Consider the following 24,426-nt stretch of genomic DNA (forward strand, 5'->3'; position numbering starts at 1 on the left):
TATTTGCTGAGTTTTAAACTCTGCTACCAAAAATTTAAATCAACACAAATTGATATTTATTCCTTGTCAAATGCGTTATCCAAACTAGATAACAGTGAAAATGATAAGTGCGGAAAAAAAAAAAAAAAAAAAAAAAAATAGCTCTGAAGCAATTATTTTTCGGGGGAGAGCGAAGAGAAGAAAAAAAGCTGTCTTCTTGAGGAGGATCCCATGGTATTTTTCTGTTTGTGTTCTTAGATATTTGAAAGATGTTATCTTCTCTTATGGCACTATTTCCCTGTGAGGAGAAGGTAGTTTTGTCTCGTTCTGTTCTGGGATTGAGACGTAAATTTCTGTCTTTGTAGTTCGTTTTTGTTTTGAAATAAATGTTTTCACGGTCCTAGGTGAAATCATTTTTGTTCCAGTGTGGTGTACTTTGATTCGTCATGGTGTTGTGGGTTGTTTGGGCGCCGGAGCATCTACCAGGGAGAGCATTCAAAATTGTAATTTTGGCATCTTGGCTTCGTGCATCCCCTCTGTATTCATGTCCCAGTCATGACGATGGCAGAAGGTCTGCTCGTTTTTTCTTTCATCCATTTGGGGTTCCCATGGAATTAGAAGGAAGCCATGTGATGGAGGATAGGTGTCAGGGTGATGACTGCACAAGGGAGGGTGATGACAGCATGGGATGGAAGTCAAGAGGTAGTCCCATGTTTTCTTCATTGAGTAGTGTTATTGCAAGTGCGCATATCGCATGCAAGTGCATATACGGGAGTGAGGAGGTTGTCCCATGTTTTCTTCATGGAGCAGTTCGCATTCTTATAACTGCAAGGCAGTTCGTGGAGCAATTCATGGATTAAGGATAACGTGCATTTATAGTTTCTCTCCACATCCAAAACTGGGGGAATTACAGTTTTGGTGTTTTCCACACAATGCACAATTTCTACTGGAGATTTAAAGGGAGTCCAATTTTTCTGTATCAACCGTCTCTAATGGATCTTAGTTTTTTTCTTTTTCTTTGTTTGTGTTTGGTTGTTGTTTAATGCAGCTGATGTGTCGTGTGTTTAAGATCAAAACCTTTGTACATGCTATTTTATAGCTTAGATTGTGTCCTCACCTAGTTATATGTTTCGCATAAAGGCATATTTTTGTTGTCTAGGTTTTTGAGCAGTTGTATTATGTAATGGTCTTAGTCTTTTTAGCCTAGGTGGAGAAAACTCTTACCATTGTGCGTTTGACTTGGTATATTAGGGATTCATTGTTTCCCTGCACATTGGACCAATTGGTCTCTTCTAATTTATTGCAAGAGATTTTCAAAAAAATAAAAAATAAAAGCGTTATCCAAACCAACACAAATTTATTCTTTAAAAAGTTTATTGATACCAAATATTATATATTTTGTCTTTTTATGAGTTTATGTTCATTTAAGAGCACGTTTGGTTTAAATGGAATAATTATTATAATTTAAACCGTACCCTTATATATAAATAATATAAATATTTATATTATATATTATATTTAAAAAAAAATAACTTTGATACACAAAGTGATGTATTTAATTTTATTAAAAAAAAAATTATTTCATCCGCTCTAAAATTTTTGTTCTCTTTTATAACAAGCAAATATTATACTTGGCATCATAATTTATTATCAATATCTTAAAATATGCAAAAAGTTCAACTCATTCCTTTAAACCTAAGATTTTGGTGCCTTATTCAATTTTTTTTTTTAAGGTCATACAATTCATTTTTAAGGTAACAAATTAAGGGGGTTTGATGGAAATCTCATCAGCCAAATGGGTATTTGAATTTGTAAGCTTGTTATACAGCTTCTACCATTTTCTTTTTTCAAGTTCATTTATGTATATGGATATATAAATTTTTACACTTTTCTTGATATATATTGTTTAATTTTACATGAAATGGAGGATTACAATACTTTTGTCAATGGATACGACATGAACTCTTTCAATTACTTATTTGATAAGTCCTTTTTTTTTTAAAAAAAAAAAAAGAAAACAAATAATTAAAATAAGCTAAAAAATGGGCCCGAAAATCTACATATTAAAAGCGATTATCAATCTTCGACTATAATTTTTAATGTCTCCAAGGGGTAGCTCAATGGGCTGGGGGCTACGCCTCATGAAGCGGAGGTCACTAGTTTGAATTTCTCTCCCCTTCTTGTGTGGACATGTCAAAAAAAAAAAAAAAAAAAAAAAAAAAAAAAATTATAATTTTTAATTAACAGCGAACCGCCGATTATAAAATAACCGCTTAAACATAGCGGTAACCGCCTTCCAGTCGGTTGCGTTGTACATCCTAATTACCCTTATGAGAAAAAAATGAAAAGAATATCTGTTAGATTCCTATCTCTCAGCCCTCTCTCTCTCTCTCTCTCTCTCTCTCTCTCTCTCTGTGCATAACTACCTAGTTCCCACAAAAGCACCATAGAACCCTGAACTCCACGCTCACGGCTGAGAAACGACTGTCTACAACCCAGGTACCTCTCTCTCTCTCGCCCCTCTCTCTGTCTCCTTCAATTTCTCCTCCCACCATGGGTTCTCACGATTCATACCAAAAGGTTTGAAACTTCTCTGATTCCTCACACTTACCGTCATGGAAATCAAAACCCCTTTCTAGGTTTTTTTGTTTTTATCTGTATTGATTAGTGTTTATCAGTTTGTACTTGCAATCGATCATTGTTCGTATAACAAAAGTTTGTTTATTCTCAGTTCCTTTACTGGTTTCACTGTGCTTTTCCATGTGTTTTTCTGTATGTATGATATCAGTCTTTACAGAGTTTAGAGTAGTGATGGTTTCACTGTGCTTTTCCATGTTCCTTTACTGGTTGTTCAATATTTTCACTGGCAACTCAAGCGTGTGTAAACTTCCCGGGTTCAAGACTTGTGATGGGCAGCCCTAGATGTTCAAAGAAGGAATTGCATTCTATGTATTTGATTGAAAGCCGCTTAGATCAATGTATCGCAACTCTTCTTTGAATTATTTTAATGAAGGAAAATAAAATAAAAAATGCTCCACGAGATTTAACTCATTTAAAAATCAGTATTTAGATTAAAAAAAAAATAGTTCACTTCTTTAGATTTGATCACTTCAAAAATTACTCTGTCATATGAGTTTCTGATCATGAACTTAGTCTTGCTTACCTTTAAGATAGCAGTTAGAATCTTTTGACATTTGACTGATGGGAATTTGTGAATAATTTTAAGGTTGATATTTTAGTTGTTTTATATTAATGTTTCATGTTGTGAATGAAAGTTGTTTTTTATAGGTTAATATGATTATATGAAACTATATAAGAAATATTTGGTGATTTTCAGAAGAGCTGAAGAACAAAAGGAAGAGATGTCTCAGAAGCTTGTGCAGCCGATAGGCCAAAAGAGGCTAACGAACGTGGCGGTGGTTCGCCTCAAGAAGCGCGGCATTCGCTTTGAGATCGCTTGCTACAAGAACAAGGTCCTCTCTTGGCGCTCTAGTGTGTACGTCTCTCTCTCTCTCTCTCTCTCTCTCTCTCTCTCTCTCTCTCTCTCTCTCTCTCTCTCTCTCTCTCTCTCTCTCTCTCTCCCTTACATCTTTTTTCTAAGCCCTAAATTTTAATTTTGTTACATTTATTTTGTTTTTATAACTAACCCATGTTTAGAATTTAATCTACTATTGAGAATAAATTAAGCAATGATTTTTAGATGACTTCGTGGGTATTTTCAATATGTGAATGGTTACTTAGTGTGATGGAATTTTGGGAACAGAGAGAAAGATTTGGACGAAGTGTTGCAGTCGCATATTGTCTATTCGAATGTTTCAAAAGGGGTTCTTGCCAAGTCTAAAGATTTGGTTGCGGCTTTTGGAACAGATGATCAGAGTAAGATATGCTTGGAGGTTAGTGTTTTGTGTCACAAGACTATGATGCCCTTTGACTCAATCTAGCAAACCGTCTATGTTGGTTTCGTTTGTTTTTAGATGTGTCATTTTGCTCGTATACATGTATGTATGTTGGTGGCAGATTCTGGATAAAGGGGAGCTTCAAGTGGCTGGGAAAGAGAGAGAGTCTCAGCTATCGAATCAGTTTCGGGATATTGCGACCATTGTTATGGAGAAGACTTTCAATGTCGAAACACAACGTCCTTACACTATTAGCATGATCGAGCGACTTATGCATGAAATCCATTTTGCTGTTGATCCAAATAGCAGCTCGAAGAAGCAGGTAATCCAATTGCTTCATGTTGATGGGTACATTTTAATGGAACAATTGATGGGTCTATGAAATTTAATGAAAGTTTTACGCTTGCAAATGTATATTGTAAGAGGGTGTGAAAAGATATACTATGTGTGATCAATTGTTCTCCTGTCAATGACATATCTTTCATGCAGGCACTAGAAGTTATTCATGAGCTTCAGAAGCACTTTCCAATAAAACGGTCCCCAATGAGGTTACGAATTTGTGTTCCAGAAAAGGATTTTTCCTCTCTTTTGGAGAAGCTGAATGTGTGGAATGCCAGCATCGTCTCAAAAGATGATTCTGGAAGTCAGCCATCTGTTGTAAGTACCGGTCCTGTCTTGTCTACATAGAAATTTTTTAAGTCTCAATTTACTCATTTATCCAAAATCAATTTGTTTGGTGCTAGTTCAGTATTACTGTCGTGCTTGTTCAAAAAAGCGGAGTAGGGTATGCGCGAATCCGCTCTTGGTGTTGGTGTTTCAAACTAGTTGTTTTTACATGGAAAGGATGAAAGGATTAAGTTAAATAGTAACGGATTTACTGAAATGCACCCATACCTACTGGGAGTGTGAAACCTGTGATATAGGTCAGGGAGTGCCGTTTCTATTTTTTACTTTTGGTTTTTGTTAATTTAGGTTGTTTAGTTTTATCCACTGTCACTCTGTTTAGCTAGTAAAGTCTCTTGGTGCTAAATTTAGATTGTTTAGTTTTATGCACCATCACCAGAGACCTAGAATCAAATATCACCTTCATGGGCCCAAGTGGTCGCCAATTAAGCGACAGAAAGAAGCACACCGTTACTTAGGGGGTCTTTGACTCCCCGTACAAAAGCACAACTCAAGGTGCATACCAGGTGCTTCATATTTCCTGTTGGGTGTAGAAAAACAAAGCATCGTTTTATAATTGTTGAATTTTGAATCCTCCTCCTCTAAAGAGCATTTGTGTTTCCTGGACTCATTTGTTTTCTTCAGTTAAATTAGGTGAAATATAACACCAATTGGTGCACTTCAAGCATGTTGTTAGCTTAGTGGAGTCTTGTACACTTATTATCCTAAATCTCTTCTTAGCATAACAGATTTGTGTTATGTACGGATTTTTATTTTTATTTTTTTGTCTTGCAGATTTGTGAAATGGATCCCGGTTTATATCGGGACTGTAGTGAGTTTGTGAGCAGTCTGAAAGGAAGGTTTGAACTTCTTGCGCATTCTGTGCATTTGGAGGAAGTCAGCCGTGTGGATCATTGTGATGATTATGCGGAAGGCCCATCACGCCTACCCAAGGAATCTGCCGACTCCGAGTCTCAACTGAGTGAGAAATTACAAAAACAGGCTACTGTTTCTGGTGGAAATGAGAATGCCAAGGGAGAGGGGAAGCAAATTAAGTGTAGTACCTGCAATACATTTTTCGGTGATTCCAACGAGTTCAGGAATCACTCCAAGAGTGATTGGCACAGGCATAATGTAAAGCGGAAGACTAGGCAACTCCCTGCCCTAACTGAAGAAGAGTGCTCGGCTGACATGGAAATGGGCGACGCAAGGGCAGATTTGAAGGAATATTCATTCTAAGCTGGACTTTAGGATTTGAGAACTTGTGTTGGTTGATCAATGTCCGAATATAGATACACCATCTTATGTAGTGCTTCCTTTAGGCCAATTTTGATGGGACAGACTGAATTCAATTTGTGCTTTTGTGCAGATTGCCCTCAAATAGAAAGTATTATTACGTAATCATTTTGCACTAGGATTTTCTAATTCTCTCTCTCTCTCTATGCATGTTTGTGTTGAGTCGGTATATGACAACAGCTCTTCTTTACAAACATGATTAATCGTGTAATAAATCTATTCTAACATTCTGCTTGTGTTTCCTGAATCCTGAGCTCCTGAAGTTTCTGGTGGGGATCCATGTCCAGGTAACATGAAGCAGCTTTCTGTTGAGGCCTTCTGCCGTTAAATATAGCAACTGATTCGACTTTGCACAAGGAAATAAGTCATATAAGCGTAGAGCCGTGCCACACAGTGATATACAACCAGTTGCAGTTGCGATTAACCGGTAGACTGTCTGCAATTATTATGAACTGCTGGTTATCCGGTTATTAATCAGGTAACCGGTTTTCAAATATTGTTAAAAAAAATTAATTAATTAATTAATTTTTTTAATCTAATATCCAACCATTTAATATTCAATGCTAAATAATAAATACTTAATTAAAATATAATGACAATTGTATTGTAATTAAAATATACTGACCATTCAAAAAAAAAATACCAAACCTTCGTTATTAAAAAAATTTGAGATGATTCAATTTGAAGGTTGAGTTTAGGGGACTTAAGGCCATCCACAGTAAGAAAGAGAAGAAGAAAAGAAATAAGAAAATAAAAGCAAGCAGGGAGTGGGCTGGGCGGGAGAAAAGAAGAAGAGAAGAAGAAAGTAAGAGATAGAACTCAAAGAAGGGAGTGGGCTGGGCGTGAGAAAAGAAGTAAAGAAGAAAATAAGAGAAAGCAGAGAGTGGGCTGGGCGACGTGACAGTGAGTTATTAAGAAAGAATAGGAAAAGAATTAGGCCAAAAACTTAGAATTAGATCCCTACGGGGCACACACCACACGGCCAAAGCTAATTGTAGATAGGGAATGTAATTCTTTTAGATGAAAGCAGTTTTGTAAAAATAATTTGGAAAGTAATAAATACTACTATGTGAAAATAAAGCTAATTGATAGGAAAATTGTCCTTCATCAGCTATGTAAGAACAACCTTGCAATTTTCATGGATCATGAAAAGATTAGAAGATATCCTTAAAAAACCCTGTGTGAACAAAACAGGAGTCAAGCTCCTAAAGGGATGAGAAGCTTGCGGTCCACCAACAAATCCTGGAAACCGGGTGATTTTTGGATTTTTTTTATTTTTATTTTTATTTTTTTTCCCATTTCTCCATAAAGTGAGAGTCCTTTTCTTTTTCTTTTTCTTTTTTTTTTTTTTTTCGAGTGGCACAAATTGAGAGTTCAGTACAGAAATGTCATCCACAGGAATTTGAGCACTCTTATCACCTCAGAATCTTGGAAATAATATCCACTTACAAAAATATAAAGAAATCTTGAAAATATAAACTTAAAAGAAAACAAAAAGAATCATAGAAAATCTAAGTAGTCGAGACTCTCTTAAACCCAAAAAATATACTCAAAAACTGTAGAGAAAAAGAATGGCTCTGGAGAACTGCTTTCAATTGAGCACAGTGTGCACTAGTAGAGCTGCTGCTCTACAATGTTATCATCCATTTTCTTCAAAAGAAAAGCTTAATTTGCCAACATCTAACAGATTGAAGAAGTCCCTACAAACATCCTCTTTGTCATCTTCATCTTACCGGCCGCATTCCCTCATCAGCAAATCCCGACGATTAAGCGTTGTCTGCAAGGCTCGTGAAGCTGTGGATGCAGGTTAGCTACTCATCACCCTTGTCAATTACTGATTTATTGCAAGATTCACAAGCTGGATAGTGAAAATTACGAGCCCTTTTGTTTGTGGTGTGTAAATATTTGTACATCTAAGCAAAATATGGCAGCTGAACTAACAAAGACATTTATTTCCTCCTCTCATCTTATTCTAACAACTGAAAGGTGTGTGTTTAAGCAACTTCAGAGGAGAACGCTTAACAGGAGGTTAATTTTTTCCTTTCAATTTTCCAAGTTAGTAAGAAGGCGATACCTGAATGAAGCTCATGATTAATCGTATGGCCCAGGCTCTTTGATTTGTTCAAGATGTTTGCTGCTTTCAGCCTTTTTAGTTTCGTCTTTTCTAGCTTGGCCAAACTTCTAAAAATAACCTCCTGAGATTTTGCTGCTAAAATAAGTCCCATCCTAGAATAGGTGAATTCTGAGAAGAAGAAGAAGAAGAACTGAAAGCAGTTGGGTTGCAGTAGTTATCATTTTATATGAAAAAATTCAGAACATTTTCAGCCCTTCTAATTCATCCAAATGCTTGAATTTCTGCAGTTCAAGTGGTGACAGATTCAAGCTGGAGTAATCTTGTGATTGCAAGTGAAAACCCAGTTCTGGTGGAGTTTTGGGCACCATGGTGTGGACCATGTAGGATGATTGCACCTGTGATTGATGAACTGGCAAAAGAATATGCAGGGAAGATTATCTGCTGCAAGCTCAACACCGATGACTGCCCCAACATTGCCACTCAGTATGGAATCAGGAGCATTCCGACTGTGCTGTTTTTCAAGAATGGAGAGAAGAAAGAGAGTGTAATTGGGGCAGTGCCCAAGTCCACTTTATCTACTACAATAGAGAAGTATATAACAGAGGGTTGAAAATTGAAGAGAGAAATGAAAATCATTGCCTTTGGCATAATGGCACACTGACGTTATGCTCATGAAGCTTTCATTCATTCAAGGAAGTATTCAGGATCATCTCAATATGTAAATGTAATCATTGTACTCTCCTTCATTTTGTATATTTTATTTTAAGTGACCTCAATGCACTCAAGAATGCCTTCAATTCCTGAGTCTTTTTCATGGGAAATTCCTCACGGATCTGCCATGCACTCAAGAGTGCTTCAAACGTGAGGCTAGACATTGAGAGGGGGGCATTTATGATCCTTCATCTCGATCTGTTTAAGAATGCCTCTGATTCCTCACTCCCTAAATCTTCTCTTTTCCAAGCTTGAAACTTAAATCCTTCTCTTGGGTTATCTGGTAACATAGCAATCAAATTGTTTTTCATCGTTAATTGGTTCTTCAACCCGCTGATGAAAATTTGATAACCATCCCCATCTCCAGAGAACTTCAAATCACTTGCCTAAAGGAGTGAAAATAGGTTTTGTTGCTTGGGAGTCGGGAGGGGCAAGAATAAAGAATAGCTGCTACTGCAAGCATTAATTTCTGGGCTGAGGCTTTCTTGTTCTCAACAATCACCCCAATATAGTTGAAATAGCACCCTAAAAACATTCAAAAAAAAAAAAAAAAATGGGCATGGACCAAAGAATTGACTCGGTCCAATTGATTGTTGGCTCACTGGTCAAGAAAACGGTAGCAATCCTAAGGATAGGCTACTTAGAAAGAGAGCTATAACAGCAACAAGGAAATTTGAAAACCATAACAGGAAAGATTGCATTAAAAATAACTAGACTGGAACCACCGTATAAAAATTCAGCTCTGATGTCTGGCGAGATAGGTGCTCAACAACCATAAACAATCATCACTCTTTGTCGCGCCTCTATGTGGTAGAGGCCATAGAGAAGCGCGACAGAGGGGAAGAGGCACTCATGGGAAGTGTGGTGAAAAGTGATGTAGCCGAAATAAAGAAAGAGTAGAGAGAGAGAGAGATAGAGAGAAGGGGGGGGGGGGGGGGGGGAGGGGAAGAAAGATTCTAATTTTTATTCTCTTTGCATGGATTGGTTTTTCTTCTTCTCCCTCCCCTTTGGTTGGGACATTTTTGGTGGTTGGAGGAAGGGGGTGGGTTTGCATTTGCATTTGCATTGGATTATTTAAAATAGGTTATCAGCTAAACTTTAGATAGAAGCCCTAGTTTAGCCATCCCTAATCAAAAATAACCTTGAGCTACAATGCATTTCCAAATTTGGATCGTAAATTTGAATACCACTAAACAATGTCAAACCCACCGTTGGATTATTTCTTCTCATACCAATTACGCTCATCATATTTCAAGATGATCAGAGGTTGAGAAAAAAAAATAATCCATCTAGGAAAAGTTTAAAAATATTTTGTTTTCTATATTTTAAAAATATACTAAAAACGAATTTCTTTACAAATAAGATAATAAATAACATCTAATCGACTTGAAATTCAGCGGGCACAATTAGCATGTGAAAAAATAAAATCCAACGGTGGATTTGACAAATTTCTGATTCAAGAGGAAAATTATTTAAGTGGTATGTACTATTTACAAAAAGTAGCTCGCCTCTATGTAGAAAACGTACATTATACCACAGCAACTTTGCCCCTTCGGCCACACAACCAGAACCAGCCACCAAATTTTCCTTTTTATATATGAATAACAGACTAGTACAAAGTGGGAGCAAAGCCCTGTAAAAATTTCAACGTATGCAACCCATCTACACAGGGCCGCAGGCAATTCTGCCATTTCCTCATGCTGCACAAGCAGCTACAATCAAGAACAGGAACATCAGTGTGATCAACAGAGCCTTTCATGGGGATGGTTTCCAATCAAACTGAAGATTATTAAATCCATTAACTGCTCCTAGACCACTAAGCAGCTGGTTTCCTAAATCCTGTTGTTGATGATTCATACTTTGGTCTCGAGCCATTGACGCCATTCCGACCCTTCCATTCATCATGGAGTTATTTCCCATTGCTGCTCTCATTCCATTAACCATGGCAGACTGACCAAGTCCACCCATAGTAGCATATCCAGCACCCCCCATACCTGAATTACTGTTTACTGTCCCATTCCCCACCAGGCAGTTGCCACTATTGAGACCTGCGTTGTTGCTTGTCGGCAATATCCCATTAACATTTTTCACGTCATTCCCCAGAGAACCAAGTTGGTTCGACATCATCATCTCCTGTAAGATTTTCTGGACAGAGCTATGTGAATCACTTGGGTCAGCCTCACTGGAAAGTGCTGGCTGTTGCAATGACATATTTGCAGGTGAATTCGAGGTGCTCATGTGATTGGCAGCTGTTAAGGCACCATGAGACGTTTGCGGGGGATTGTTAGACGAGGAGGGTGTCGGTGATTGGAATGGGGAAGGGTTGGGTTGAGCCTGCGGGATAGTACTAGAGGAACCAGGGGAAGGAATCTGAACAGAACTTCCTCCATAAGGACTGCTTGCATTGTTCATAGAATTTTGCTGTCTGGAGTTCATGGAGTTTTGATGGAGAAGCCCAACAATCGTGCTCGCTGAGGTTGACGTGGATGCTGTGTTGAGAGAATTATTTACACTAGGCACACCATTGCTAACAGCAAGTTGCATAGTGGCAGCGTGGACAGAGCTGTGATCACTGTTTGAGTTCTGAGCCATTGTTTGCTGCTGTTGTAACTGATCCTCGGGCTGTTGGGACTGACCGTGAAACCCAGATGAAGTACTTGTCCTCCTAGGAAACTTGGCCAAGCTTTCTGTGAAGAAACAGAACAATAAGCTACCCTTTGGCATTTGATAATCCAGTGTAGTGTTGTAATGCAGTTCGCATGCAATAACACATTCAAAAGAACATGCAAAAATCACAAGCGCACACACAAATCTAAGGGCATAGAAATATACCAATACACTTGCATATTATTTCTAATAGTAACATGAAGAGTTTCACATGAAAATGGATGGAGAAAGAAAAAAAAAAAATTCCATCAGAAGACTGTCAGCAAAATACTTTGGGGTGGAAGGTAGCAGCTCTTCATTTGTCAGAATCAGGTCCTTAAATCTTGAAAACTAAGGGCAAGCATCAGGTCTCAAAAACTGACTGATCCAATAGTACCGACTCAAAACCGAACTGCTGCTTTCTGAAAATTCCATTGGGCAGTCCAGTTTTGTAGATGAGTTACCAACAACCATCAGGTCAATCATTGGTTTTGGTGTCAGTGACAAATGAAAAACGATAAGATTGACAGCCATATAAATACCCAAAATGAAAGCTTCTCTCAAGTTTCACCAGGACCAGAAGCCACACTCAACCCCGAAGTCCCACTCAGCATCTTGGGCTTGCCATTTAGTGCAGAATCGTCGCCAGCAAGTCCAAGGAGCTCACTCTCAATGCAAGTGTCTTCTTCGAATCCAGGTCATCTATTGAGATCGCGTAGCACCCCAACAATATGTGGAACCCATTCTTACTCATGGTTAACGGTAAGACTAGAACAAAACAATATGGCTCTTAATCTCAAGCTTGATGCTGATAAGAACTGAGTTCAATTCGCTTGGGTATCAAAAAACCTAGCTTTATGCTCCACTTCAAGCCTCAATTTGGGACTTTCTCAATTAGGAAGTTGCAATCTTCTGTTTTCAACAAGATGGCTACATCTCAAAGCAGTGTTGTCTCGGAGGCAATGCATCAACCGAGGTGGCAGCGAGACCAACAATGAACAATTGGTCCAATGGGCCGAACCAGAACCAAAATCTAGCCCAACCAACCAGCCACCCGACAACCAACCAACAGTCGTCGCGCTGGTGCGGTTCCGTTTCATGCACCGATGGGTTTGGATCGGTGGAGGGTTTCCAGTTGTCAAAACCGTCGGTTCAAAGACCACCACAGCCAGTCCTCACCCCTTACTGAAAACTGCTTCCACAGGTTTGCCTCATATTCATGTCACAAAGACCTATCAAGAATTTTTTCTTCCTCCATGGTTACAATTAGATTACCTTTATAACTAACTATAAGGAGTATTTGGAGACTTCCTACTATTCAACTGGGGTCCGGGGAGGGAAAAAAAAAAAAACACAAAAACACCCCTTTATTAAGAGATCTAAAGGCCTGACACTCTCATAGGCTGATAGATATGCAAACATCCCTTGGAAACTTTAACAAGTTTGGACACATTATGCCACCTAGCATTTAGATACTAAATGATAAATTTAAACTAAGATGGCATGTCCACTTAATCAATCCCTCTAAGTACCTTATTTCGCAAACAAATCCAAGTTCCCTATACGTGGATGTGATAGCAACCACAACACTTAACATGAAAAAATTTCCTTCACCTCTCTTGAAAGATCACACAACTTCCCCATACCTATTGACCCTTCATTTCCCCCATTACTGATAATTATGCATCAGTGGAAGGAAATCTTGGAAACCCAAAATATTCAGCCTCAAGACAAGAGGATCTCCAAAATTGTGTTACTGGCTTTCCGAATTTCTAATGGTTTAGTGCCCAAAACTCATCGAACATAGATATGCTTAGAGGAGTCCTCAAAAAGAGACCAATAACAAACCAAAGGTGACACAAGGCCCAGGACACTCTTGATTCATGAACAAAACATGCAAATAAAAATCTAAGAAAAGCTCTTTATTAAGGGAAAAAGATGGGCCAATTTCTGTACTTCGATAACAATGGAACTATGTTCAATAATCAAGTCCTGTAATAAGCTTTTGTAGACCTACGCAAACAAGAGAGGCAAGGGAGTGTAGTTCCAACGAAGCATTTACTCAGTAGGTCATACCAATTAATTGACAGCGAACCTGTTGATGAATCTCAATTCTGCCTGTCCACTTCACCTCCAATATGGGAAGGTGGTGGGTAGATAGTGTACTAACTCAAAAATCATAGAAACTTTTAATTTACCCCTTCAATCATATTCAGAATCTCTTACTAGTTACAATACGCTTATCGTTCCTCTTTAAAGACTTTATTACTTCTAGCCCATACATTCTTTCCAGATCTCTAAACATTCTTGCTCGAGTCTTCTTATAGATTCAATAATTTTTCCCTCAATCTTGATGCGTGCAGCATTAACCAAATGCAATGCATTTATCTCATCCTAGAAAAATCAGCACATCTTTCCCCATTATTCCAAGTACTTAAACAATGATAAACTTCAACATAGACCACTCTTGAAGGTTCTGTAGTTTTTCTCCAAACAAGCCTAATGCATATGATGAGTTCTCAATGTCCTCGAACTAACAGGTAAAAACACTCAACAGGACCCGTGTGATCTCCAACAAAAAAACACAGAATATATACCATATAACAAACATAACTAATGTGCATAGATAAACTGAGTAACATGACAGGCAAAAACTTACCCAAAAAGGAAAGACTAGCAAAAAGTCACGGTGATAGTTTAGACATTTGCAATCAACCATTAATTTTTTGCCGGCATAAAATTCTGGTCCACTAACACATTTCCCTTTTCTTTTTTCTTTTTTTTTCGTGGGGGGTGGGGGGGGGGGGGGGGGGTGTTGACGGCCTACTTCAATAAGAAGATTATGTCATCGTCTTCAATTGCACAAACTGATGGGAAATCAATTTCCCGTAATTTCTACGGCAAATGAAGTGTGTAATATTGACTGGCTGGCTATTCACCCCAATAAAATCTCATTAAATAAATTAGTCTGACAGTATCACAACACAACCATGAGCACTGTTAAGAGTCTCCCAGCTCCACTTCTTTGCTCTAACATTCCCCAACATGACACTCAGCCTTAGAAGAAATCCATCAATGTGGTATATATATGTAAAGGTAAAGTTCTAATGAAAGAAAATTCACATCAAACTTACCCATAGGTCCCATCCTTGTTTCTCGGCTATAATCAATCAAGTCTTTCATACTATTAACCACTTCTGATATCTGCAAGCCAGAAAATGATAGACAAAAACAAAGTGGTCAATACTGCACACAATTTTCATTAGCATGGTTCATCAGAGTCCCTAGAGAAAAGCCAGGATTAATCTGACATATTATCTAGTTCTAATCTTTACCAAATAACACATTGTGAAAAGAAAAAGAAGAATGTAATAAAAATGAAAGAAGAAAGTAGTTGCTACTGGTTGTAGTCAAATTAACAGAGAGCCATTGGAGGTACAAGTGTTCCACGCTGGGACCATGACTGTAACATCAATCTATAATCATGAATCTTATCACAAAAATTCAATGCTCAAATATAACGACTGTAAATCTCCAAGATTTCAAAAACTTATACACTTCAAGCATTGCATGGAAAGCTATGATGTTTTGGACCAATAAAGACATTGTAATAAACCAACAGTTCAGACCTACAGAAATTTCCAAATTTATCCTTAAAAAATCCACAAATAAGCATTTTAATTAGAGGAGCATATCATTGTGGTCCAAAGACAGATAAAAGGACAAATGCTAGGTAATAGGGTTTTTGAGTGAGGTGGAAAAGCTGGAAGCAATACGAATTCCCACAGGCACGTAGAATAGATAGAAAAGATTATGGCACTGTGTTTGAACTGCTAGATTAAATGAAACTCAATTTAATCAAGTTAGTAGAAAGATAAATAAAGTCGAGCTCAATCAATGGAGAGAAACGTCAAGTACAACTCATGATGCAGTTGATCCGAAATAAAAGACATATTCAACCTAACACTAGAATGGAATCTATTTGGAAGAGATCTGGTGGAGGAGAAAGGAAGTATTAGCAATGTGTCAACCAAAGAATCTTTTGGAGCAATCAAATTTAAAACAGCAATTTTTATCCAGGAAAGCAATGGAAGGAGGTTTCACTACAAGAATTGAAAATTTCCCTGGGAAGAAGATAATATCACATGCCAATGGACAATCCAAATTGGAAATAAGACTGGTGGACAGAGATGTGTATCAGGAAAATGAATATTATCCTGCATCATAGAAAGTACCCAGCCCATACTCCATATGCAGCAGTACTCAAAGCAAAAAACATATGCTGTTCCTGAACAGAAGTTGAAGTGACTTCAAGCATGTATCTCTAAATTTTTTCTTTTATGTATGGGCAAGATTCTCCGCAGCTCTTAAATGCAGAAAATACAGAGCATTCAACTTTTTAATACTTAAAAGGAATACACTGAATAATGCTAAATAGCACGTCAAGAAAAATAGGCATTACCTGAAGGCATCGAACATATCTCTTTGTATATCCTAAATCATTTACCAATGGCACTTCCAAGGCTTTTGCTAATTGTCGAGCCGATGCTACAAACCTGAAGATAAACGCGCACAAAAAGGATCAATGAAAGGTCAAAATGTCATACAATGTAGATCAAGGCCAAGGAAAGTCGATCACAAATCACCATGAACAATTCAAACGTAGATATACCCACAATCATCTGAGCAGTAACTATCAAATGGACATACAGCAGATAAATGGGTGAAAAGTACATCCCCCCCCCCCCCCCCCCCCCCCACAAACCCAGATTTATATGCAACAAAAGCACCAACTGCAACAATTATATTACAATAGCAGCCTTGCGTGAAGAATAATTTGAGAATGGAAACTATGTGTCATAAATGAAGCAAATTTGAGAATCAAATGTCCTGTCTTTTATAGATACTCTTCCAAGTTCAGAAGAAACAAGCTTAGAAGTTAACATTTATATGCTGCCAAACTTCATGGTTTACTTGTGCAATCTATACCTCATGAAAATCATGGATGCATGTGTCAAGAGAAACTGTTAAAGACAAATTCTTTCTGTAGGGACCACCACCGCTCAATAAATAACGATAGCAACAACTTCATCATTATCGATCTCAACATGCATGAGTGAACAGAGCACAAGTGAAGAAAAGAAGTATCAGTATGTAGAGAGAGAGAGAGAGAGCTAAGCGATAAACATTTTGATGCCCTCTAGATATTCAAACATTCTAAACAAGATAAGAAGGGGCCAATATGGACCTTTTTCTTTTTGAAAAGGATCTAATCGAACTGTTAAATTACAATTCTGAACAAAAATAAAGCACGACTCAAAAGCTCACAGATAGTAGACAAACAAGGAAACAAATTAATTAAGGACTCACATATTACAATTATTTTGCAACTCTGGAACAGACAAATTGGATGATGCATTTTGAGTAGCGGCCTGGTATTTTTGAGCCGCAGCTCCAAGCTGACTAACCTGCGCATCACAAATAACCACAGTAAAAAATGAGCAATATCTTATAGTGACAAAAGTACTTAATGTTCCCATATACATTATGCCATCCAATGAATTTACTTTTGACATCAATATTAGAGCAACGAGAATTTTGACAATTAAGGGGTGCTTTGGACATCCCAGGGAAAAGTAACCGGGCAATGGAATGTAGAAGATACAAACTCCAGTAATGGTATGTTCGAAAACCAACCCACCAAGGTACAGTGCACATAGAATCCAAAAATCATATAAATCCAACGAATATCATATAAATCCAATGAATATCATTTCAATCAATGCAGAACAAGTATCCAGTTGAGACATTCAGCAAGACTAGAAGTATAAATATAAAGCTGAAACATGAAATCATAAAAATAAAATAAAATAAAATAAAAAGGTGCAATCTAGAAGACAAAGAATAGAAACAAGACAAAATAATTGAAAATTTCCTCTCCAGGTAACTAAAAAACCAAAACTTTTTCTGCTAAAGATTTATTTATTTTTATAAGTAATTCAATCTTATTATAAAGCGCAAATGGGCGCAACCCATATACACATAAAGTATACAAGAGAAATACCTAATTAGGGAGGAGACAAGGAATACAAATCCAGAAATTCTAGAAAATTAGCAAAGCAAGAACAATTGAAAGCAATCGTCCACCCATAGAAAAATTTGAACAATATAATTTTTAACTCTATTACCATTCTCTCACAATCTTTAAATTTCCGGGCGTTGCACTCTCTCTAAATACACCATATCAAGCACAAGGGAACCATCCTCCATACTTCTATAATGCGATTGCTACCAAAAATGGTCTCTCCAACTAGCCAATAACTCTATAACCCGTTATGGCATGACCCACTCTATCCCAAAAAAATGGAAACTAGAGACCCACAAAATTATAGCTACTTCGCAATGCGCATCCCTCCATTCATTCCTTCCACCAAGAAGGCATGTGATAAGGGCAGCTCGCAACGTAACAGAAGATGATCAATGGATTCCACACTCTTATTGCACATGCAACATCATCCATTACTATGACATGCCTCTTCCTTAGGTTATCCAAAGTCAAGATCTTCCCTAACGTTGTTGTCTAAACAAAGAAATCCACTCTTGAAGGGGCCTTGTATCTCCAAATGCTCTTCCAAGGGAAAGAAAGACGATTTGGGGGCTAAGCACATGATAAAAAGATCTAACCTCGAATGTCCGCCTTTTGGGAGGGATGCAACAAATTCTATCCTCACCACCTCGATTCAAACTGGTAGAGTACAAGAGATTAAAGAACTAAGTGACCATCTCCACCTCCCAATCATGCACATATCTCATAAAAGTGATATTCCACTATAAGGTGTCGTTAGAAAAGAGCAAATGGTCTACCACTGAGGCCTCCTTATACTGAGCAATACCAAACAACACCGGAAAAGCTTCCTTCAATGTATGATCTCCACACCAAACATCACACCAAAACCTAATCTTTGACCCATCTCTCACATCAAATCTCACATATTTAGAGAAATCCCCCCACCCCCTCCTAATGTTTTTCCACACCCCCACCCCATAAGACCTGAACTCTGCTAGGAAACTTAATTCTGTAGATCTGCAAGTGTTCTGCTAAAAACTTTAATAAATTAAGAGTCAAGATTTCTGCAAGAATCTTTATAGGATTTGCAGCACTTCCACATTTAATCCAATTAGGTTTCACCATTTATTGAAATGCTAGGTCTTTTCAGCTACCTCCATGTTGCATTAGAGGCAAACAAAGTTAACACGACTACCAAACTAAAAAGGATTTACAGCAAACATTGGGAACATAACCAGCTGAGATATAATCAACATGAATGGTTTAATTTCTTTAAATCAGACACAATAAACTCAATCCAAGAGATGCCGAAAGACAAATTAAGTTGAGGTCACTCTATGTATTAGACCATGGGATGATTTCAGCTCCATCATACATAAATGGTAACACAAAGAAAAAACATAAAAAATTAACACATTCAAGCATAACAGATCATATTTGTGTTCTCCTCCAGGAAGTCTAGCACAAAAGGATCAGTACAACAAGCACACCAGTATAAAAACAAAAGGTTATAAATTAACCTCCTTGTACAAATACTTATTTTTTCTAAGCGTACAAATACAAATACCTTATTTGCATGAAAAAAAAAATGGCACCTTGTCATACTCCCAAAAAAAGAAAAATACTTCACAAATGATAAGCCCAATCAGCATATCAATCAGCCAGTTAACTTGGTTCCCCCAACCATGGGGGCAGAAGGGGGGTGTTGACAAGATATTTTGCAGGGATCAATAATAAAACGGAGGAGCTTTTCTTGTTATAAGACGAAACTTTTTCATTATTTACCTGAGGTATCAACAATCTTCGAGGGATGAGCTCTTCATGGCGCCGAGCACAGAATTCCCAAGAGCATATCTGGTATAACGCATGAACAAGACGATAGAATGTCAACGAATGATGCCTAAGGAATATATAAGATGTTAGAAGTAAAGAAGCCATTTTCTCTTGTGCATTACCTTTAAGTCTGGAGAGAAAACTATCCGAAGTTGACCGTCACGAACAACACGAAGTTGCTCAAAAACACTTTCCTGTATTGCTTTTGCATAGTCCAGGACAATTTGACCAGATGAATTATGATATTCACGGGGCATATCAACATAGAGAAGTTCTTCCAAAGTACCACTTTCATACTTGATTTTGAAAAGCCTGGGAAGAACCTCGACGGTTGCTTCTGGAAGTGCAGTAAACAGAATTCAGATACCAGTTAGACATGGCAAATCCATTTATACAACATATACATAAAGCAACTACCCTGACTAAAAAACAATCCACGCAGCAAAAAAACAAAGATGCTATTGAACCAACAGCATGATAGAGATATTTAAAAGAGGACAGGAATTTAGAGCAGCAGTGAGCACCAAGGACTAGAAGAAGCTACAGTGAACAATAAAAATTGGTAAAAAACTAACAGTGACATACCAAAACCACGGCCAGGCTTGCGATTGCATATTTCACAGTGCCACACATCCTGCAAAATTTGCAAGATTGGTCATTATCATGTGCACTATTACTTGGGATTAATAGGCATCCTAATCAGGATGTATACACAGATCAAAGTGCTACTAACATTTCGAGAATATGGATTGAAATAGTTTACTTCAAAAGAGCAAGTTGTTATCACTGGCATACAAATAAATACAAGATACCACTAAGATGAGCTTAAGCAGATTTGCATGTCCTTAGCAATAATTTATTGTCATTAGCAGCAACCTGAGGAAAAACTCCAGTTGTTTGCCGGCCACTTCCATACATAGAAACACACCACTTCTTTCTGGCATTGGGAGCAAAGTACTCAGCAACAAATTTCCTCCAGAATTCAATATTGTTGTCCTACAACAAAATTATGCATTATTACAAATCATAACAGCCACACCACATATGCATACAAAAAGCTATCAACAGTAAGAAAATCTTACTTCAGGTCTGTGTTGCTGCTGATACATGTAATGTGTGAGACGCCGAGCACACATCCCAGGTTCATAGGCTGATTTTACAGGAGGCCTCAAAGGCAAACTCTGCTGTTGAAACTGCTGCGGCAATTGTGACCGCTGCTGAGGCATAGCCTTCAAGAGTTGCTGTTGCTGGTGTTGCTGCTGAAGTTGCAAGAATCTTTGTTGTTGCAAAAGATTGATCTGGGCAGCGGTAGCCTGAGAGGACTGCCTCGACATGTGGAGGAATTGTTGTTGTTGCTGCTGCTGTTGTTGCTGCTGCTGTTGTTGCAGAAATAATGACTGATCAGAATTTTGAGGTTCCATTTTTACTGGTACTAGACTTCTCATCGATTGAAGTTGTTGCGGTTCTAGCTTCACTGGACCAAGATTTCTCAATGACTGCAACTGCTGCTGTTGCTGCTGCTGTTGTCCATGCTGATCATTTGTCACTTGTGGCTCCAACTTTACAGGTCCAACACCACCTAAGCCTCCTCGAAATTGCTGTTGCTGCTGCTGAGCACTGTGAGGAGTAGAGAACTGTTGCATTGGCTGCTGACCATGTTGGAAATTCTGGGATTCAAGTTGCTGGGACTGCTGTTGATCTGATAATAGCTGGTTACCAGAAGGGTTCGAGAATTGCTGACCCTGACCTTGACCGGATGAACCAGGGTTCACCATGTTTGAAGCTACAAATGAAGATGAAGGAGTATTAAAACCCATACCATTGCCAACATTAGAAAGTGGATCTGACTCAGCCCCAGTATCAATACCTCCACGCTGGCTACTCCCAGGACCAGAAAGTCCAGAATTTGGAGCTCCATTTCCAAATGACTGATTAAGAAGAGACGAAACATTGGGCACGCTTCCAAGCATATTCATGCTATTAAAGTGAGTACGGGGCGACATAAGCGAAGGAAAAGCCGTCTGGGAAGGCATGGGACCCCCTTGAGCTCCCAACATTCCAGAATTAGATCGCAAGAGTGAAGGTGTAACGGACTGGGTGCCACCGATCGGAGTGGGTGGCCCCGAAGGTACCATCTTCCAAAAGCACAATCTACAAACGCTCACAGAAGTACTACAACTATCTAAAACAACAAGAATTGAACAAACTACAGTTACACAATAAGACGTGAAAAACCAGACAAATAGGTCAATCCAGATAGCACTTCAACCCCACATCCAAGGCCACAGGCCTGAAAGCCCTCATTGTGCACCAATAGAAATGGACAAGCTTGGTTCCTGTGCATATCGTGTTGACTTCTTCCAAAGGCAAGCCAAATACCGATATAAGCCGAAACGAAGGAACGGGCATCAATTCTGAACATTCTAGAAGTGTAGTGTCTCTGCAAAACCACCAATCTCCGAGCCGTTTCCGCATGAATCTCTGTATATTATGCGAATTTTTAGATCTACTATAGCTTCGACCATTGTGCAAGAAACCAAGCAATTGACAATCAGAAATTTACTCCCAAACCCAGATTCCAAATCTCAAATTGCTCACACTGTCAGCCAACAGCTGCAATCAAATCCCAAAACAAACTCACATCACCAAATTTCACAAACCCGCAAAAAATTCTAACAAAAGTGAACCAAACCCATAACTCGTTTCCCACACCCCGAGCTCAAGTTTCAAACTCAAACCCCCCAAAACAATCCCAAAAAGCACGAAAACGAAGGTTTATCAAACTAGAACACGAACACTCCTAAATAATCGAAACCAAATAGCTAAACAAATGCAAACAACGACAACTAAACCCACATCGATCGAACCCAAAACTCCAAGAATCAACGATCCAGAGCTCCCTATGAGCAGAACACACTCCAATAACTCACAGCAACTACCTGATTAACAAAATTCAGAAAAACAAAACAAAAGGCAAAAAGCGAGAGAGACGGAGTCAAAGACTAGAAAAGACTCACCGAAGTTGGAATTTGAACAGCGCACAAATTCTTCAAGACCCAGTCACACAAAATCCCGAGACCACACCAAATTCGAACTCTTCCTTCTTTCACACACACATATACGGATATTTCTTGGATTACTTTGGCTTCGAATTGTAGTGCTGAGAAAAAAACGAGTTCAAAGCTTTTTCTTTAGGGTTTCATCTCAGTCTCTTCTGCTCAGTACAAATCCCTGTTCCTCGCTGTACTCTTCTAGAGAGAGAAAGACAGTTTTAGAGCGAGAAAGAGAGTGTGTGTCTGTGTGCCTGCGTGCCTGTCCTTGCGGACGTCAAAATTGTATTCGATCCGATTGAATTTCCTTCATTCTCTCTCTCTCTCTCTCTTTCTCACTGTGACGAACCAAGTCAAATGCTATTCTTCTCCTCCGCTTATGTGCATGCATATAAATATCATCACTATCATCATCATCATCATCATCAACAACATCGACTCATCGTCATCTATCATCATACATGATGTTACGGAGCGTGCTTTATTTACGGGATTGCCACGATTCGGTGTGGTGTTGGAGTTTCTTGTGTGCGAGTGCTCTGACCCTAACATGGTACTTGATAGCTTCAGCGCCTGCCATCTGTACACTTAAATTAAGCCTTTTTTTTTCTTTCTTTCTTCTTCTTTTTTTTTTTTTTTTTTTTTTTTTTTTTTTTTTTAGTAACTTGGGTTAAGCTTTTGGTGGCTAATTGACATGATTTTTGCAGCTTATCATGTTTGAGTAATACTATTTAGTAAATTATTATATGATTGTCATATAATTAGGATAACATAACAATGAAAATGTATGCAATTAATGGCCGCCCACTATAAACTAATCTCTCAAAATTACTAACTGTTAACCGCATAATTGCTTTTGAAGGTGATTTTGTGTGAGGCAGAATCGACTTTTATATATATATAACGACGTCGTTTCACCTTAGAATTTTAAACTTATATGCTTTCAGCCCTAGTCCTCATTCAGCGCCACACTCGAGTCGAGTCTCTCTCTGAAATTCATTTCATCTTCCTCAAATACCTCAATGGCTCAACCTCTCGCCACGATCTAGTTAGTATGGTTACCACCAGTGGTAGCATTGGTGAGGCCAAGCCATTGCCCGAAACTTGCTGCCAGCATCAAGATATCAGGTGATATGAGAAAGGCAAGACCTTGACCAGCAATCCAGTCCAGCTTTCTGTAAATGTTTATGTCGAAACTTGAGTTGAATGAGGCATGGTTGTCATCGGACGACCGCAACTTGAAGGGCTTTGAATACATAACACAGCCGGCGTTGTTAGTGAGTTTGTCGAGTTAGCTAATTGTGCCTGGGATTACCTGAAAGGCTCCATAAACAATGGATCACTCCCTTTCTAATTGTTATCATTGATTTGATCAAATACATCAAATGTGCATCTTGTATGTCAACAATATGCAAAAGATTAAAAAGGAATAACTAAAAAGTTATTTTGATGAGGCTATTAGAAATGCTTTAATATAAATCAAATATTAATACCTCAAATACATCAAATGGGCTTATAATGCATTATAATATTAAATGCATTATTTATTCCGCCATATGTAACCATGTCCTTCATATGCTAAATGCACTGGTTGACACGTGTTAATGTGTTTGATAAATGATAGGAGAACTTAATTCCAAAGCAACATAATATTCTAAATTTATATCAAATTTCATTTGATTACTCAATAAACAGTACCATAAAAAATAAAAAATAAAAAAAAATAAAAAAGGGAAAAAAACAAATTCAATTCTTAGGTTTTTGCAATTTCCAATTCTGAGTGACTAGCCTAAATCTCGACACACCAAATTCTTATTTGCAAGAAAAACCAGAGAAGAAGTAGGTGAAAATTCAACACAATTTCCTCTGCAAAGTTCTGAAGCTAAATGCAAACCCTAAATGTGTTCCTTACTTCAAGACCAATGTTCAACCGTGATTGTAACGCCCTCAAAATATTTTACACTAAAATTATTTAGTGTGTTATTACTACTACCTCAACAACAAATTACACGTGGCAAAAATTTTTATACTATCTAAGGTTGTCTTTTTTTCTCACCAATTCTTTTATTTTCTTTTCTTCCCTTTTTCTCCATTAATTATATATGTCACCTCCATGCCTTCTCAAAACTTACGTGACTTTAAAAATCATTATTAAATCAAAATTCAATAGTGATTTATCATAAATCTAATAATAATTTTAAAAACCACATT

General features: G+C 37.9%; 3 protein-coding genes across 6 annotated transcripts; 2 read left to right on the forward strand and 1 right to left on the reverse strand.

The window, feature by feature from the left end:
• Positions 1-2,312: 2,312 nt before the first annotated feature.
• On the forward strand, positions 2,313-5,952 carry LOC133865195 (uncharacterized). Of its 2 annotated transcripts, none has more exons than XM_062301555.1 (6): positions 2,313-2,478; positions 3,317-3,475; positions 3,743-3,872; positions 3,997-4,197; positions 4,365-4,532; positions 5,334-5,952. In XM_062301555.1, the coding sequence occupies exons 2-6, from the start codon at positions 3,342-3,344 to the stop codon at positions 5,775-5,777; spliced, it is 1,077 nt and encodes a 358-aa protein (XP_062157539.1). In that variant the 5' UTR covers positions 2,313-2,478; positions 3,317-3,341; the 3' UTR covers positions 5,778-5,952. The 2 variants fall into 2 exon arrangements, with proteins under 2 accessions (XP_062157539.1, XP_062157540.1); XM_062301556.1 differs by having other exon boundaries at positions 2,333-2,478; positions 3,320-3,475.
• A 1,366-nt stretch (positions 5,953-7,318) lies between these two features.
• On the forward strand, positions 7,319-8,705 carry LOC133865479 (uncharacterized). Its single transcript, XM_062301886.1, has 2 exons — positions 7,319-7,640; positions 8,196-8,705. The coding sequence occupies exons 1-2, from the start codon at positions 7,406-7,408 to the stop codon at positions 8,516-8,518; spliced, it is 558 nt and encodes a 185-aa protein (XP_062157870.1). The 5' UTR covers positions 7,319-7,405; the 3' UTR covers positions 8,519-8,705.
• Positions 8,706-10,033: 1,328 nt separating this feature from the next.
• LOC133867027 (transcriptional corepressor SEUSS) lies at positions 10,034-22,565 on the reverse strand. 3 transcript variants are annotated; one of them, XM_062303699.1, is made up of 11 exons: positions 22,183-22,564; positions 21,033-21,778; positions 20,248-20,948; positions 20,042-20,161; positions 19,751-19,799; positions 19,288-19,502; positions 19,118-19,186; positions 16,636-16,733; positions 15,728-15,821; positions 14,400-14,469; positions 10,034-11,306 (listed from the first exon to the last, which is right to left on the reverse strand). In XM_062303699.1, exons 2-11 carry the CDS (start codon positions 21,298-21,300, stop codon positions 10,375-10,377), a joined length of 2,616 nt encoding a protein of 871 aa, XP_062159683.1. In that variant the 5' UTR covers positions 21,301-21,778; positions 22,183-22,564; the 3' UTR covers positions 10,034-10,374. The 3 variants fall into 3 exon arrangements, with proteins under 3 accessions (XP_062159683.1, XP_062159682.1, XP_062159681.1); XM_062303698.1 differs by having other exon boundaries at positions 20,248-21,646; positions 22,183-22,565; XM_062303697.1 differs by having other exon boundaries at positions 20,248-21,778; positions 22,183-22,565.
• Between the last annotated feature and the right edge of the window lie 1,861 nt (positions 22,566-24,426).

Source organism: Alnus glutinosa, chromosome 4 (assembly GCF_958979055.1).
Source record: "Alnus glutinosa chromosome 4, dhAlnGlut1.1, whole genome shotgun sequence".
Taxonomy (NCBI): domain Eukaryota; kingdom Viridiplantae; phylum Streptophyta; class Magnoliopsida; order Fagales; family Betulaceae; genus Alnus; species Alnus glutinosa.